Genomic DNA, 18041 nt, shown 5'->3' with positions numbered 1-18041 from the left:
TGGCTCTACAATTTGAGGGTGCTGAAGCTCTAGCATTTTTGTCAGTTCCTGCATCACCATGTGTTACAACAACCACTATGCTGCAGAGTGGCACTACAGTATGTGTACACTGTAAACACTGCGCTCACACTGGCACTGGTTTGATTTTTTGTTCGAGGGGTGATCATATATGTCCCTCAGGTTCTTTCAGCTTCTCATACATTCAGTGAATCCCAAAGAATGTTTGTAACAGAGAGACTTAGCAAGCTGTAAGTAGCCCAAGGCACCATGTTCAATCATTATTTACATACTTTATGTCTCATGCCTGATTCATGTGTAAGAAAACACCCCACAGCTACATCGATGTGCATGTTGGAGGTACACCTGGAAGCAGATAAGTGAAAACCAAACATGATCCAAGCTGTCTGTCAAGACAAATGTCTGTCATTTGGGTTCAGCTGGATGCTCCCTAGGTTAAGGGTAAAACTGACTTGTTCTTCCAGGTTGGATTTTCCCTTATCAGGCGTGTGAGTTTCAGAGTTTCTCAGGGCCCAGGTGGTTGGATTCAGAACGCTGCTACCACTAGGACCAATAAAGTGTGGCAGCAGACAGGGCTTAAGGCAAAACGTGGAGTGGATTTTCACCTGCTCCGACCTCTCCCAAGGTTCAAGCCCCCTGCCAGCATTAAAATAGCCCTATTCAATGCCCAGCCTTTATTAAACAAAGCCAGTCTAATACAGGACCATATTCTTGATAAGGAAATAGATCTTATGTGCCTATCTGAAACCTGGCACATACCAGAGTCCTATTTTGCATTGAATGAGGCCTGTCCCACAGGTTATACCTATTTAGAAAAGGCCAGGGGCACCGGTTGTGGAGGAAGCTTGGCAGTTATTTATCACGCAGACCTGCAACTGTCCCTGATCCCCTTACCCAAGCTGTCCACATTTGAATGTCTTTTTTTTTCAAATGTATATTAAAAACGCCCACAACAATATTAATTATCTACCGCCCCCCCCAAATCCAACCCAGGCTTCATCACAGAAATACAGGACCTGTTGACATCACTCTGTGCAACAACATACACTTGACCTGGTCATCACTGATTCTGCCCCCATAACAAATCTCTCTGTGTATGATATGGGCGTTTCTGATCATAAGGTTATCTCTATGGAGCTGTCTGTAACACGTTTACACTCCAAACCAAAATGCCTAATCCGGTTCAGAAATCTGAAAAATATAAATTCTGCTTCTCTCAGTCAGGATATGAAAGAACTGTCAACTACTGCACATTATACATCACTTAGTGACTCTGTTGACCATCATAATACAGGTCTTCACAACATTCTTGAGTCCCATGCCCCTTTCCATTACCATCCCTGCCTGTATCAGTGATACAGACTCTAGAGCCAGAGACTATACTCTCTCACTTCACTCATACTACACATAGAGAGGTGGAGGGATATATCCAGAAAATGAAGCCCTCCACATGCTCACTCGATCCTTTTCCAACATAACTGATGAAAGCAAATAACTCAGTCATTAGCCCACTCATCACTGCAATAATAAATAAGTCACTGTAAACTGGCCAAGTCCCTTCAGTCTTAAAACCTGCTCTTATTCGCCCTCACCTGAAAAAACCCTCATTAGATCCTCATTAGGACTCTCTGGGACCATCCTCCAATGGTTCCAGTCATACCTCACCAGCAGAGTTGAGTATGTGGCCCTGGGGGAGGTGAGGTCATCTCCCAACACTGAAAAGAGTGGGGTTCCTCAGGGGTCAGTGCTTGGACCAACTCTGTTTACTGTCTATATGCTCCCTTTGAGCAACATCATCAGGAAATATGGGATATCATTCCATTCTTATGCTGATGACACCCAGCTTTATTTAAGAACAGATTCCATATCCACTTCAGTCACCCCGCCAGCTCTCACAGCATGTCTGGAGTAGACAAAGGCGTGGTTGTCTGAGAATTTTCTTCAGTTAAAGAGCAGTAAAACAGAGTCATCCTCATCGGTACTCCACATCAGATTAAGACATCATCTATCAGTAATATTATTGTCTCTGGTCATAGCATTCCCCTCACTTCTTCTGTTACAAATCTAGGTGTCAAACTGGACCCACATTTATCATTTGACAATCACATTCGCCATCTATCCAAAGTCACTTTCCTCCATCTCAAAATATAGCAAAACTCTGTCCTTAATGCCCCAAACCAGACTCTGAAAATTGGTCCATGCCTTTGTCTCCTCCAGGCTGGACTATTGCAATGCCCTCCACATTGGTATCTCTGGCAGGAGCCTGCAGAAGCTCCAGTAGATTCAGATTTGTGCTGCCAGGATCCTTACGAGGAAGCACAAATATGAGCACATTACACTGATTCTAAAATCTCTACACTGGCTACCCATCCACTACAGAATCCAGTACAAAATATGTTCTCTCACTCACCAATGTCTCTATGGAAACACCCCGCTGTACCTCAAAGAGCTCCTTACCCCGCACAATACCTCAAGACATCTCTGTTCCACCAATGCCTATAGCCTTCAGCAGACCCGGGCCAAACTTTCTACTATGGGAGACCGGGCTTTTCAAGCTGTTGCCCACGACTTTGGAATTCATTCCCAGATTCTCTGAGGGCAACACAGAGCATGGAGTCTTTTAAAAAACAACTAAAAACTCTTTTATTCAAGAAGGCTCACTAGGATTTAGTTTTTTTTTGTTTTTTTTTTATCTGATCTTGTTTTTATTTACTTGCTCTTAATGGATTTTTATTGCTTCTGATTATCCTGTAGCACTTTGAGATTTCCTTGAAATGTAAAGTGCATTACAAATAAAATGTATTATTATTATTATTGGATCTGTGGTAGTATAAGCAGACCAGTGGTCCTCCTGTATGGACAGAAAATGTCTCAAAAAGATAAATAAAATAAAAATTTAATTAAAAAAACATTTACTTTTTTACATTTAAAAAAAAGTCTTAACATTGTTTCAAGTCTACAGTATTTACTTTTCATTTCAGGATAATTTCTATTGGCGAATTTGTTTAGTGTTGAAATACAAACTGTGTATTAAATAAAATTTCAAATTATGTGACAAATTGAAATACATGTTTTTTTTTCAGATAACAATGATGTTAATCTAAAAAGAGTTGTATTTCCTTTTTGATGTCATTCCTGTGGATTCATTTAGTTTCTTTTTCTTTATTGTTCTTTTCCCATTACTTTATTGTTTTCTTTCTGATATTAATATTCATTAATTTTCTTTTCTATTAAAATTAATAACATTTTATTCTTTTAGTTTCTGTCTGTTCTTTCTTTCAGGCGATTTTTTGGATCTCCATGTAAGGTCAGGGAGAGAATAAACCAAATGGAGCGGATTTACTGAACTGAAGGAATTTCAGAACTCCAGCAGAACTTCTAAATACATCTAGCATTTCTCAGACTAGTACCTGAAGTCCAAAAACGTCAATCCCTGTCCTCTGTACCTGGCAAAAACAAGAGCTTTGTTTCTTGCTGGTGCAGGGTTTGGTCAGCTATGCGTAGCTTAGCATTGTGACTAGCTACAAATCACCAAATGTGCACATTCATGTATAACAACAACAACAAAAATAATAACCATTCTTATTTCCATTAATAATAATAATAATAATACGTATTTTTAAATTATTATTATTATACCAGAAATCGTGAATCGCTCAATGGCTGTTACGAAGACAGGACTTTAATTTTGAAGTGTGTGGAGATCGTATTATGAGGGTGGTGGGGGGAGTCGGCTGTGTGACGGAGGGAGGTAAGGAGGTGATGGAGAACTCGGAGTGTGTGGTGGTGTTGGCGGTGGAGGCGGTTTCGGACGCGCTTGGTCTCAGGGAATAACTCCGTCACCGCTGAGACGCACACTTGGATCAGTTCAATACCGATTTAACAACCGCGGCCAAGCTTCAGGAGAAGCCCAGCCCCAGGAAAGTAGAGCTCCTCTCTTTCACATTCAGCGGCTCCCTCACTCACACCGCAGCTAGCGGGATAACAGTCCATCTGAACTGCCACCGATTATGGTTAGGCGATCCTGTATTAAATGTATCATAAAGGCTCTGTGTCTGCGGTACTCGCTGCCTCGATTGGCTTTTCCTTGTTCTGGGCGCCACCAGCTTTCTGCCCAAGCATAGCTCTCCTAGCTAGCCACGTCTTTTACATCTAGCAGTGTAACATTATTTTAGTTCATCGGCGTCTTAAACCACTCTTTGCTCCCTGCATAGTGCACTTAATGTGTCTAGAGAACTATGATTTCTACCCGCAGCCAGTGTGCTGAATGTAAAGTAAATAGTTAGCACGGGCTGTTATGTTATTTGTGTGTTTCTCTTAGACGCACCGGGCCCTGTTTGTTGCATATGTCTTTATTGTATAACTGCATATAGTGCACTACATATGGAGCAGGAAGCGATTCGAGACCGACCCCCAGGCTTGTGTCAGAACGGAGTTGAACGGAGCCCGAGCTATCAGGAAATTAGCTCCTGTTTCTGAGCGATGCAGCGTGAGCTCGTGTCCTGACATTCACTTCTCCATATACTGTGAGTATTCAGCTCTTTCTGCGAAGTGAGAAGACGACGGTGGTTGTATCGTACTCCCCATGTGTTTTAAGGGCAGATTTCAGACTGTTCCGCTTGCTACAAGCTTTCTACACGTAGATCTACACCGTCTCTCCTGCTGGTCCACAACTTACTACAGACAACGTACGCAAATGTTACACGTGAACACGTCGCTGAATATGAACCTTAGTGCTGTGTCTGTCTTAATGTTTACTGGACTGTCGTTACACATTACTTGCATTCTGTCGTCAGGCTATTTGCGTGCGGTCCAGACACCGTTAGCATACAGTGCTGAGCCAAGTGAGGAAACCTGTTCGGTAGGTTTCAGACTAGTTCAGTTTGTTGTTGAAGATTATGGTTGGTACATGTGTCAGCTGTACAGGTGTTTACATTTATATACGTTAATTCAGTGCTGTAGGGAATTCAGAGAGCACCTCTTAGTGTTCAGCGAAGCTAACAATAAGCGGAGATTGTACCGCTTCAGAGGAAAACAGAATGATCGTTAAAAACATAAAAAAAGTATCTGAGTATGTGCAGAGTAGCATAAGTAGCACATGTGGATATATTGCACACCTCGAAAGAACAACTTAAGTTAACGTTACTCATGTCTCATGAGAGGAGATATAGATTAGATAGAAGAACTGTAAAAAAAAATCAATGAGCAAAACAGTGTGCACAAGAAAACTATCCCCATTGGGTTAATAGGACTTGTAGATTCAATCTCTAAGAGAACATAAACAAAGTCCTCTGTCCATCCTTCTACTGTAGGATGTAGGGTTGGAACATTTCCGATTAAATGTCCAGTAAATTACCCTTAACTTTCCATGGGAACTTTGGAAATATTAAAAAATGTAAACTTTCCATGGAAATTTGGGATTTTATTGGAAATATTGGATTATCAACATACCCCCTTTTTGTGTCAACAGCAGACATGAAGGCATAACAATACAAATAATAACTATGACATCTTTGATGTCATAGTTGATGCACGTGGCATTTTTCTATTAAATAAAATGACAAAGTGTAAAAACACTAAAGCTAAAGGTCTTCAAAATGCTAAATAAATAATAAGTATTAATTCTTGGTTGAGGCAGAAAATATAGGTAGCTAGCCTTGGTAAGCTAACCTCTTGGTAAAATATTATCTTAAATGAAATTGCTCATTGAGCTTTTCTTATTTAACAGAAAGCAACTGTGAAATTACACCTTGATTTAACAGTTGCTTAAATGTTTTAATGCTATTACTGTCAATAAAAATATGAACCATGTCAAAACATACCTGCCTTTAGGTAGTACTTTGGTCCAAACGTTTGCTTTCAGTAGGTGAATGTCAGGTTTCTAGAAATCATCTAGACATATGCTGTACGTGTGATGGAGGAATAAACAGTGCAGGGGGTATTGTCTCAATAGCTCTTTAATGTGCAATGTGCCATGTGACTGGGATTGAGGAGCAGCTTTGCTGTTCAACTGTTTTGGTATCATTTCCAATTATTTTAGCCAAGATCATGCTTCAGTATTTTTTTTTTATTACCAACTATATGTAAGTTTATATTTAGCTTTCCCATTAATTCCCATAATTACCTGTTAATTCCCATGGTAAATTTCCCAACATCGAAAATTCCTGTAATTTTGCAACCCTAGTAGGACGACAACTAAATGCTATGGCTTTGAAATTATTTGTAAATGCCACAAAGCCTTTACTGAGGAGCTGAATTCAGAAGAGGATTTTACAAATCAAACAGAGAATTGTGAAATATTACATTTTTAAAAAGCAAACAGTAACTAAGACTGGGCTGTGGAGGTATGGAATAAAATCCCTGCTGTTGTCTGATGTGTGCATGTATGAACATAGAAGGATAGGTAGATGGGAAGGTACTTTGTCATTGTACAGAGTACAGGAAGTAGATAACAACATGCAATTTATCTTTTGTTAGAAAGTGCATGACATATGGCGGAAAATTGTGCTCCCCTTGATTTGTTTAGGGAAAGTACAGTGTGCAAGCAGTACTGTAAGGAACCTCTTTCATGTTCTTTAGATTTTATTGAAAACCTACATGGTATGAAACATAACTCTCACTGTCCAGATTAATTGTGCTGAAAATAGTGGGAATGCCTTAGAAGCAGTCCACGCAATGTGAAAGAAATATTTGATGGACATGCCCACTGCAGTCTTTTTTTTCCCCCTCACATATGTATATTTTACAGACATATTTGCTATTGTGTATGTTAATGATGGATTGCTTTTTCCATGTTTGTTTGTTTGTTTGTTTGTTTTACTGTTTGAATTTTTTAAACAGTTATGGCAGCCCTGTCGGAAGAAGTGCTGTTGGTGGTGAAGAGAGTCCGGCAGAGGAAGCAGGATGGTACACTTTATCTTATGACTGAGCGTATAGCCTGGGGGCCAGAGGGAAAAGATCGCTTCACGGTCAGCCACCTGTATGCTGACATCCGCTGTGAGTGATCTCTTGTACAGTTACCAGCCTTTTGTTTAGGGTGCTGCACGGATCGACATGTGTCAAAAATTCTAATTTGTCATTTGAGTTGACAGATTCTTGGTTTGTTTTCATCTGTTTAATTGGAATTGGTTTGGGTACTGGACATTTTTCTTCACACCATTCAGAATGAAGGGTATCTGTTTCTATTCTTTCACAGTTTTTGTCTCCACAGTCAGTTGAATCCTCTCTAAACGGTGAAGACTTTTCTGAGTGAGACACTGTCACTGGATTAGGATACACAATGTCAGAATTTTATCAGTAAATATTTGTTTAAAAATGATCTGCATCATACAGATGATTCAGTTTAACCAATAGTTCAGACCAATATTTGTAGATATATATTTTGTACTCAAGCAAACAGAATGCTTTAACCTGAAACCAGCATCACTAAAATCTCTAAATTTAGTTCCACCTTTTGTAATGCTCATTCTTTTGGACGTAGTTACAGTACGTTTATACATGTTTGTAAATGTATGAATACCTGTGTCAGTACATGTTTGTGTCCTGACACTGCTATTATTACATATACATTTACAAGATTTAGCAGATGCTTTTATTCAAAACGATTTACAAAAGTACAAATATTTGCTGTGTACACCATCAACTGGCCACTGTTATGTTCAGTTATGTTTGAGGTATTTCACACCCAAAATAACATTCCCCATTTCACCCCTTGCCTACACTTGAAAACAATGGGTAGATGTAAAATAAGGGTTATGGGTTATGGGAAACCTATTTTTTTGTGTTTGTCCTTTAATGTAGCACTTGTGCTTTACATGCTTCGACAATGACCTGCTCCTATTGGTTGTCATACTTCCCCTTCCCAATCTTGGCCAAGCTGGTACATAAAACTGGATTGTGTGATGGTGATTTTAATTGATCAACTAACTATCTCCTTCATTCACAGGCATCCAAATCTGTGTTCTGTTTAGACACATTATATAATGCAATTAAAATTTAATAGCTGACTAATTTATCATGTGCTGTGTTTATTCTTTAATATTTTTTGGTGATATTGTATGTAGTTGTATGACATGTTTGGGCACTTGTGGGAAATTGTTTTGTTCATTTTTTTGAGTCAAAATAAGATTCAACTAGTTCACAAGAATGTTTCTACACTAAATATCATGTCACTGCAAAAAATCCTTTCAGGGCTCGCTAAAATCACTTGCTTCTTTAGCAGGAATCAAAGCAAAATTATACTATTAATACCCACTGCCACATCTGCTCTGTATTTGTTAACACAGATGTGTTATGTGTATTACTCTGTGTAGTTTATATGCACAGATCTGTTCATGGGTTTGCAGTGACATATAAAGTTTTTTTCAGTGGCACACTGGGGGCTGATTGGCTGGTTGTATAGCACAGTGCTAATGTAAATGAATAGGGAAAGAATACATTTTTCATACACTGTTCCTCTCCCTGCACTGGAGAGAGTTTTACAGCTCCCTGAAGCACAGAAACCCACCGTTTCTGTATAGTATTATGAGGAGGGGAAAAAAACAGTTAAATTTGGTTAGCCTCATTAGCATTTTTTTATCATGGGAGCTAATTGAAAACTGTAAGCACACCAGTCTCTAATCCGTTTCTCTGCTCTTTTGTCTAATCTGAGTTATTCATACATAGATCATATACAAGCTTCAGTCCTAAATCCTTAAATCTTAAACATCTCCCTACACCCTTCGAAGGGCACAGTCAGTCATAAAATAATGGTTTGTGCGCTCACGTTTTTGTTGTAGGTCAAAAACTATTTTGAGTGAAATATAAATTCCCTGTTGAATGAGCATCTAAGTACAGTCTGTATTATTAGTTTTATCTGTGATGTGCACCATGTAAGGAGTATGGCACTACTTGGGGATGTGGCCGGAGCTCCTCTATGGACTAATAGAGCTCTGTTTACAAATGTGATGCAGATAGATGGGTCAGGGATCCATACTTGCATTTCTTTCTTTTTAAAATCTAAAGGAGCACAAGAAGTATTGACAGAAACAATAAATCAATTTAAATATCACAGTTTTTATTTAAGTCATGAGTTTGAGTAATGAGTAGGTCCCCCAAAGTGGTCGCTACTTTGTACTGTGACATTAGCCACAACCCGCAAGTAGCACCTCATTTTCTATGTGGGCTTTTTTTGTTCTGCCACACCAAATAATTTTCTCTGAATTGGGATTTGGGCAGCACCGTTGCTGTCATACTTCTCCAGGTTCCTGGGGTTGTGGGATTGAGTCCCAGTCTGTGAAGAGTTTGGTGTGTTCTCCCCATGTCCATGTGGGTTTTCCTCCAGGTGCTTTGGTTTCCTCTTGCGGTCCAAAAAAAAAAAACACATGTTGGTATTGGCAACTCAAGTGTCCCTAAATTTGAGTGTGTGAGGGTGTGTCGCATTGTGAACGACTCTGGGGTATTTTCCTGCCTTGCGCCCAGTGATTCCGGGCAAGCTCTGGACCCACCACGACCCTGAAGTGGATAAGTTGTCAGACAGACAATAAATTAATTGCGATTCTTTCGTGAATGCTGGTTTTTGTTTCTGACTTTTTTTTTTCCTGCATTGTAGAATGAAATTAGTTCAGTCATGTCAATTGCTAAACAGTGTAATAATATATACACAGCAACTGCTGCTGCATACCTACAATAGTGGATTTTATCAGTACCTCCTTATATCATATTTGTGGTGCAATGAAACCTTTTTCACGATCACACTGTAAATAAGGTTGAGAACTTTTCTGTATTGAGCATATTTTTAGTTAAAAAAAAAAAAATAAAATCACATGTAGTGTTCTTCTTTTGACTTTTTTTTTTTTTTTTTTTTTTTTTTTTTCTTCTTCTATATGAACAGGTCAGAAAATTAGTCCAGATGGCAAGGCAAAGATCCAGCTTCAGTTAGTGCTACACACAGGAGAAAGTACCACCTTCCACTTTGCTAATGAAAGCACAGCTCTAAAGGACCGGGATGCTGCCAAAGACCTCTTGCAGCAACTTCTGCCCAAGTTTAAGAAGAAAGCAAACAAAGAACTAGAGGAGAAAAACAGGTGAAATTTCATTTTATATCAATTTCATCCACAGAGATTTATCATTTCCACTAATAAATGTTACTACATTTATTACTCATGTTTTGAAGCATGAGGACATGTTCAGATGTTTTTAAAAGTGCATAAATAAAACATTGAAATAAGCACATATATTTAAGAAGACTGTCATTTCTCCAGGATGTTGCAGGAGGATCCAGTGCTATTTCAGCTTTATAAGGATCTGGTAGTAAGCCAGGTTATCAGTGCAGAGGAATTTTGGGCCAATCGATTAAAACTGAATTCAGAAGATCATGCCCTCTCCAACAACAACAAGCAAGAAGTGGGAATATCAGCAGCTTTTCTGGTGGGCTGAATACAAAAACAATTTTCAATAGATATCAGTCCATATGTACTTATCATGAGTAGCTGTTATTTTAATTTGCGCACTGCTCTGATTACAGGCTGACATTAGGCCACAGACAGATGGCTGTAATGGTTTGAAATACAACCTGACGTCTGACATTATTGAGTCAATCTTCAGAACCTATCCCACAGGTGAGAAGTCATTGTGTGAGCTGTCAGTAAATTACATCAAATATGATCTTATGAATAGAAACATCTCCTTAACACAGACACATGGACTGTTTATTGTTAAACCATCTAAATTTGAATTTATTCTTTTTTTTTTAAACATATATCGTTTGAGTTTTTGTATGTTTCAGTTCTATGAGGACATCTTAATTATGAAATGGAATACAATTCATAATCTCAACAAATACATAATGTTAAATCTCCCTCCTATATGCAGTCAAACAAAAGTATGCCGAAAATGTGCCTCACAACCTGACAGAGAAGGAGTTCTGGACACGCTTCTTTCAGTCACACTACTTCCACAGAGATCGCATTAACACTGGCCAGCAAGATATATTTTCTGAGTGTGCCAAGCAAGATGAAAAAGGTAATGCCAAATTTTGACAAGTATTTAAATTTTACTTATGAGCTTTTCTTGAAGTTTTCATAAAGAACTAATACTTCTGGCCTCCAATGCTTATTTTTGTCACAGGTTTAAAGTCCATGGTTGTTCAAGGTGTTAAGAACCCTATGGTGGACTTGATGTCTTTGGAGGACAAAACGTTAGATGAGGTTAGCAACACGTTGGAAGTCTATTAAGGCCTATTCACACAGGGTACAGTTTTTTTTTCGCAGGAATAAAATGGATGCAGTTTTAACCTTTATACACACACACACACACACCAAATCGGATGCACTTTTTGCCTTAACACTTGCAGGAAGATGCTGGAAGAGGAAGAAGAAATGGTTTAATAGAGTAAGAGTGATGAAGAATTTTTTTTAACTAAATGACAGGCACTGTCATTTTTATGGGTCATTGGAGCAGTTTGAGGCTCTTATTCTGCATATTGCTCCTCTCATTATGAGAGAGTATATTTTCTTTAACCGCTACATTTTAGGAGCCATTGTGTTGCCTGTTAAGCTTTTGTGTTCAGTGAACTTTCCAGCCATGGTCTTCCTGCTCATTTGTTTGGTCTGTAACAATGACAACAGTGCTTCGATTGGTCAGCCTGTTTTTAACGCATCCGTCAAACGCAGAATATAGAACAGGTTCTAATTCAAATCTAATTCAAAATCTGTTGCAGCATTGTAGTGTGTCAGTTTTGAACTCTGAAAGACACTGTTAATGTGTGTTTGTTCTAAAAACTTGAAGCGCATTTTTCATGTCTGTAAAAATAGAAATATGTGAATAGGCCTTTATGATGAATTTTCACTTCATTTTCTATTATAGAAAATGCTATTTTTAAAAAAAAAATTTTTGGTAACTGTTATCTCCCTTATCAGGGCTATGGGTCCTTTACAGTTCCTCCCAACTCAAGTAAAACAGTAAAGGAGAACAGCAACTCTGCCATCATTAAACGCTTCAACCATCACAGTGCCATGGTGCTGGCAGCTGGCCTTCGCAAAGTGTAAGCATCAAGAAGCTTCTTTTTTATACTCTTCACACACTTTGATTGATAAATGTATTCATATTTAACTCTTTACCTGTAAACAGTGATACCCCCAACGACCAGGCTAGTGAGACAAGTAGCACTGATGGCAATTCCAGAGACTCAGACTTCTTCCAGCCACCTGTTAAAAAGGTTTAATATATATCAATATATTTAACCAGGATATGGTGTAGTGTGTTTTTCTTTTAAATAATATTTTGCTTTACTCAGGTAAAATTGCAAGAAGCAATTGAGTATGAGGATTTACAGAATGAAGCTGGGATTAAAACCATTGCTTTGAACCTGAAGAAATCTGACAGGTAAATCTGAGGTTATCAAAATCATATTTTATTGATTATATTACCATGTACATTAGGGACAATTGATCTCTTGGCCTCTTTTTTTCCAGGTATTCTCATGGTCCAGTTCCTCTGCAGTCCCATCATTACTCCACAAGTCAGGACATCATTAATTCAGTCAGTTGCATTCAAGAAGAGATGACCTGTTACAAACCATGCCTTACTCAGGTATTCTACCTGTGTTAGTGTGTGTGCCTATTAATTTGAATTATTGGTAGTTGTTTATCAGTATCTGCCACAATAGCATGTCTGTATTGGTTACAGACCATTTTTGCCCAGCAATGGCCTGTCACAGCTTTCTTACTATAAAAGGAACCTTGACAAAGTTGTAGTAATTACTTTAAAATGACAAATTCAACTATTAGCTGCCACTGTTGTTTGCATTTCCAAACCCCAGTTTATGTCTTTACCTTTGTTATTTTAGGTGATGTCCAGCAGTGTAGCCAGTTCAGCTATAACAGCCCTTTCTCCTGGAGGAGTATTAATGCAAGCTGGAGTCCAGCAGGCTATCAGTCGTGAGTTGCACAAACAAAACCTCTGTTACTTTTTGAAAAATATGTATATGATCAATAACATTAAATAGGATACTATTTCCTTGTCTTTGTATTTGCATAGAAGAACTAGGTCATTGAACTCTGTGAATTCTATGTATCTTGTTTTATCTGTGTATTCTGTTTTAGAGCTGGTTCCTACTGATGTTCAGAATGAACTGAAGCACTTGTACACAGCAGTAGGAGAGCTGCTACGTCACTTCTGGTCCTGTTTTCCTGTCAACACACCGTTTCTGGAGGAGAAGGTAGACCTCATATTTTCTTATAACCTCAATAAAAAATCTATTTTATTGTATTGTTTAATCATATTTTAAAATAGAAATGTATGGTTAAATATATTCTGTTTATAAATGCTTATTTTTTTTTCTGTGTGATATAAATGATAAATGCTTTGGTACTTACTTTGTAAGAGCTATAGAACTTATGCTCAATGTGAGCAGGGCAATCAGTTATGAATTTTCGAGGTCGTCTTATCAACACTTTTGTGAGTGTTGAAGTTCCAGAGTAGTTAATGAGCAGGACAAATACTCACACATTTTTAATTCATTTTAAACGAGATTTTCTCTGTTGATTTGACCCTTTCATTTTTACAGTTTTCAAAACAACATTCATAATTTTGGAGGTGATATAAGCCTGCTGTGGCTTGTTAATTTGCCAACCATCTTTTAAAGAGCAGGTGTATATGAAGAGAGTTTAGTCTCAAAATACTTATCAAATGCGTTAATGTTAATCCACAAATTACACACAAGTCACAAATATGTTTCACTATTCACAAACTAATACATCCCAATCTGTGTCTCATGGTCTGTAATTTGTACAAATACAGTTAAATTCATAAGTACTGTAAGTAATGTTTTTGGGTTTCATAGATATATAATAATTTTATGGGAAGATAAATAAATTTGTTTAAAGTTACACTGCATATATTTGTAAATTCAAAGTCTCAAATTTAAAATTTATTTGAAAATTATAGAAGCAGCATTTGTGGATCAAGTCACTCACGTGTTTTTCGTGACATGTTTGTTCATTTCCTCTCGTGGGTTTTTGGATTTTGAGACTTTCGCATTTCACCTGATCCAAATACACATGCAGCCTGATCCACAAATGTGGCCAGCAGGTGAACACACATATAATACAAATACATTTTTATGCATCTATGGTAATATGCTTAATGTTTTAATATGTTTCATTTTGTGATTAAACTGGGTGCAAACTTGTGTGTCTCTTCTGCATAGGTGGTTAAAATGCGATCTAATCTGGAGAGATTCCAGTCAACCAAGCTCCACCCATTTCAAGAAAAGATCCAGCGGGAGTACTTGAGCACCAATGTAAGGCCACTTCATTTTTAGGTTGTCTGAAGGTAAAAGAGGCTTACAGGTGCATCTGAATACATTAGAAAATCGTCAAAAATTTCATTTATTTCAGTATTCAATTCAAAACATGAAACGTTTTTCTTTTAATGATGATTATGGAAGGAGTTAACTACTTCCACATGATTGTGTAGCCTACTGAAGCAGACTAAGGGACCATTTTAAAGACTTAGAAAAACTTTGCAGGTGTTTTGTGTTGATTATTCTAATTTTCTGAGATGATGATTTTGCCTGTAATCCATAATCATCAACGTTACATGAAATAAACAATGGAAATAGATCACTCTGTTTGTAATAAATCTAGATAAGTCTAGTATGATATGCATGACAAACTGGCATTTATATTATGGTTTTATTTATTGCTGGACCATCTACCGGGCCAGCCTAGAAGAGGCACTTTCACTGACTGAAATGCACATCCTCTTTTTGGAACCTAAAATGCGTCTGCCGGCTTTCGCCCATCCCATATCTTGCCATAAGCCCCAAATCTTTCAATGAAGTGCTCACTTTGACGTTGTTGAAAGGTGAACAGAAGGCGCGAGTGTTGACATATTCAAGGTGTCAAAGAATTGAGAGATGGATTGGGACATGTGCTTTCTGGTAAACAAGTTGCTTTAATGTCACCTCAACAGTGCTTCAGTTTTGTAGCTTTGTATGAACAGAAAATAACAGGCTTTCCATGATCAAATAAAGGATTTCCATGGCTATAAACTATTTTATAGTTTATTATTTGTTATTGTAAACAAAGTCATTGATATGAAGCACCAAAGCTTCTCCAGACTTTAAAATGAATAGGGTATGTAGTTTGGGAGTTCCTGTTTTTGAAATGCCAGAAACACCTCTGTGAAAATGGCGGTCAGGCGTTTCATTGAATTCTGTAACCATCGAGTTCTGCAACTCTAGAGGGCGCTACTTCACAGCCTTGGCAAAGGGAGTCACAATTTCTGACAGCTGCCCTCACAATTTGTGACCCCCACCGAATCTCCATATAAACCTTATAAACATTCATGTTTAAGTACATTTATGTCATTAATATTCAGTGGGGTCTGCATCTTTTAGGGTCACAGAACTCAAACATTTGGTGTAACATCCACAAAATTAGGCTTGCCTAGTTTCTCTTTGCTCTTGTTGTTTTATCTGTGTATTGTTGTTGTATAGAATTATTTCCATTTTTTTTCCGCTTTTCCATTTCAGGGTCGCGGTTGTATAGAATTAGAATCGCTTAATTTGCTGAGTTAATGTCATAGGTAGATCTTTCACTTTGGACACATGCTTTTAATGGAGAAAATTAGAGAGAGAGAGTTATTTATTTATTTTCCCTTTCTCCCTCTTTCTTCTCTCCAATTTCACTTTCTGATCCTTGTTTTTCAGTTTCAGACTTCTGGCCCTGTTATGGCATTGGAGGCAGGACATCAGCTGAGAGGGGCATGGTATAATGACTGACAGCATAACCAAGAAGGCAGAGGACCTTCCTATGTATTGACTATGAGAAATATCACAGAAAACTCACACTATACATAATATTCAGTGTAACACATTGACTTTTTTTGACAAAGTCATTTTATAGTGAGCTCTTTTAGGCAACATTTGGCACCAATCACAGTATAAGTGCAACAAACTCTGCCATATTGTGTAGTTCCATGGCAACACAAATTTCCCACCAGCACTTTGCATGAATCCAGCACACAGAAAAGAAATGTTAACAATGGTGAAGTTAATTTTTCCCCAGTTCCTTAATTACATTTCCTGGTCCACCTTAAATGGTACTGCAGCTGCTTTATGTGTTTTAACACTGAGAAAGGTGCATGTAAATAAAACACTGTGTTAAACGCATGGATTATACCGGAAAACACACTGCAACAGAACCAGTTTACTTTAAAGCACCGTTTAAGGTTAATTAAGACTAAGAACAGCGGAATAAGGAGATATTTTTTCCCAGAGGTATTACCTCCATCTTATTGTTATGCTGTCAGTCATTATACCACACCCCTTTTCCCTGATGTCCTGCCTCCCACACCAGAAGTATGAAACTGAAAAACAAGGATCTGAAAGTGAAGAAAATTTTTGACCTGAAAAAAGATATGAAACAAAATGCACATAAAAGTGAAAAATGGGGGAGAAAAAATTGGAAAAAATCATCCTATGCTTATTTTAATTTTGAATGCTTTTTAGTATATTTCAATGTTCAATCTCAAGATTTGAACTTTCAGTTTCAAGGTTTTTTTATTTTTTTTTCAAATTAACAAATCTTTTCTCCCTAAATTAGCTCCATACTATGTTCTATAAAAGGTATGAATTATGGGAGGAAGGTTTGCCAAATTTGGTACAAAATTTAAATGCCATTAAAAAATAGTGTTTAAGTCCTGTTTGCACTGAAATTTAATTTTTACAACACTACTCAGTAGACCCAAAGTAGGCCTATAATATTTAGCTTCTCATATGCTAGATATGCATAGCATGCCATCACTGCTTAATAATGTCTGAAATCTTTGACACAGCTGACACTTCACAATTTTTTTTTTTTTATATATATTAACAGCTGACCAGTCATCTTGAAGAGATGATCCAGGCTGCATATAACAAGTTCCATGCTTGGCAAACACGGCGCATGATGAGAAAGACCTGAAGGAAAAGAAACTTTGAAAGAGACAAGACTATGTGGGAAATTGGAACAAGGGAGTGGGAATTGGCTCTCCCTTTTTAGCACAGCAAGTCTGGTCCACCCAGAGTTGGGGTGGAGGCCAAAAGTGTTGAGGCGGAGGCCCTCTGTGTGTAAGATGGACAGAACTCAACTCTCTCCAGATTAGTCTGTCTGGAGATGGACCACGCCAGTCACAGTAACTGTAGTGCCCCCCCCCCCCCCCCCTCTCTCTCTCTCTCTTTTGTTTGTAATGTTCAACTTTGTTTTACTTTTTTTTTTTCTCTCTCTCCCTTAATTTCAGTGGATGAGAAATTGTCTGGCTTCCAAGATAATGGAATCAGATATGTACTTTAACAGTGTTGAATTTTATGACCAAACTGTGGGCTTAATGATACCAGTGGAAGTATTCTCAGGAACTTAAAATGTTCAATGCAAAGGACTTTGTGAAGTGGGGTAATTTAAGTGATGCACAGAAAGGGACTAAAAGAAAAGGAAGTTTTCTTAAAGATGTATACCATGTCGATGCAAAGCAGAATGGCTCTGTAGAGACATTATGGCACATCGGAAAGCCCACAGGAAAGGGGTATGAATAAAGCAATACTGTAAAAATACTCTTTCTAATGTGCATTACTGAAGTGTGCCCCATGCATACAGCCAGCTGCACTGCTCTCTTGTGTCTGTTCTAAATGCACTGAAGAAAAATTTCTGGACGTTACTCCAAATAAAGTCAAGATTCCTACTGTAATCGTCCCTGCATGTGTCTGCGCTTTTACTCAGAACCATAACAGGAGAAATATAAAGCTAAGGTGACTAAAACTGACTTCCCTAAAACTTGCATCACTGTGGCTTTTGAAAGATTACATAAAGATGCTTCCTGCTAAGATATGTGCTTTTGTGTCAGAAAACAGTCTGTCCCAAGAATGTATTTGGTTGTAAATGTTGAAGACCATCATGAACTTCATAGCAATGGATCATGCTGCAAGTCCAGCCCCGCTACTTTCTGTAATTTATACCTAATCAGTCACACTTAGAGCATAGTTTTCACAACGGTACAGACAG

At 38.0% G+C, this 18041-nt stretch overlaps 1 protein-coding gene across 1 annotated transcript; it reads left to right on the top strand.

Annotated features, from left to right (window-relative positions):
• The first annotated feature begins 3745 nt into the window (after positions 1-3745).
• On the top strand, positions 3746-17877 carry gtf2h1 (general transcription factor IIH, polypeptide 1). Its single transcript, XM_066668482.1, has 15 exons — positions 3746-3938; positions 6859-7014; positions 9890-10082; positions 10260-10425; positions 10523-10616; positions 10870-11019; positions 11125-11204; positions 11916-12040; positions 12127-12214; positions 12293-12381; positions 12471-12588; positions 12845-12935; positions 13101-13216; positions 14207-14299; positions 16881-17877. Exons 2-15 carry the CDS (start codon positions 6861-6863, stop codon positions 16965-16967), a joined length of 1644 nt encoding a protein of 547 aa, XP_066524579.1. The 5' UTR covers positions 3746-3938; positions 6859-6860; the 3' UTR covers positions 16968-17877.
• The last annotated feature ends 164 nt before the right edge of the window (positions 17878-18041 follow it).

Source organism: Hoplias malabaricus, chromosome 4 (assembly GCF_029633855.1).
Source record: "Hoplias malabaricus isolate fHopMal1 chromosome 4, fHopMal1.hap1, whole genome shotgun sequence".
In the NCBI taxonomy this organism is placed as follows: domain Eukaryota; kingdom Metazoa; phylum Chordata; class Actinopteri; order Characiformes; family Erythrinidae; genus Hoplias; species Hoplias malabaricus.
This window is presented reverse-complemented; position numbering and strand designations above follow the sequence as displayed.

Coding starts and splice junctions, on each gene's coding strand:
- gtf2h1 (XM_066668482.1), top strand. CDS start 6,861: ATGGCAGCCCTGTCGGAAGAAGTGCTGTTGGTGGTGAAGAGAGTCCGG. Junction 7,015..9,889: donor CCTGTATGCTGACATCCGCT/GTGAGTGATCTC, acceptor CTATATGAACAG/GTCAGAAAATTAGTCCAGAT. Junction 12,936..13,100: donor AGTCCAGCAGGCTATCAGTC/GTGAGTTGCACA, acceptor ATTCTGTTTTAG/AGCTGGTTCCTACTGATGTT.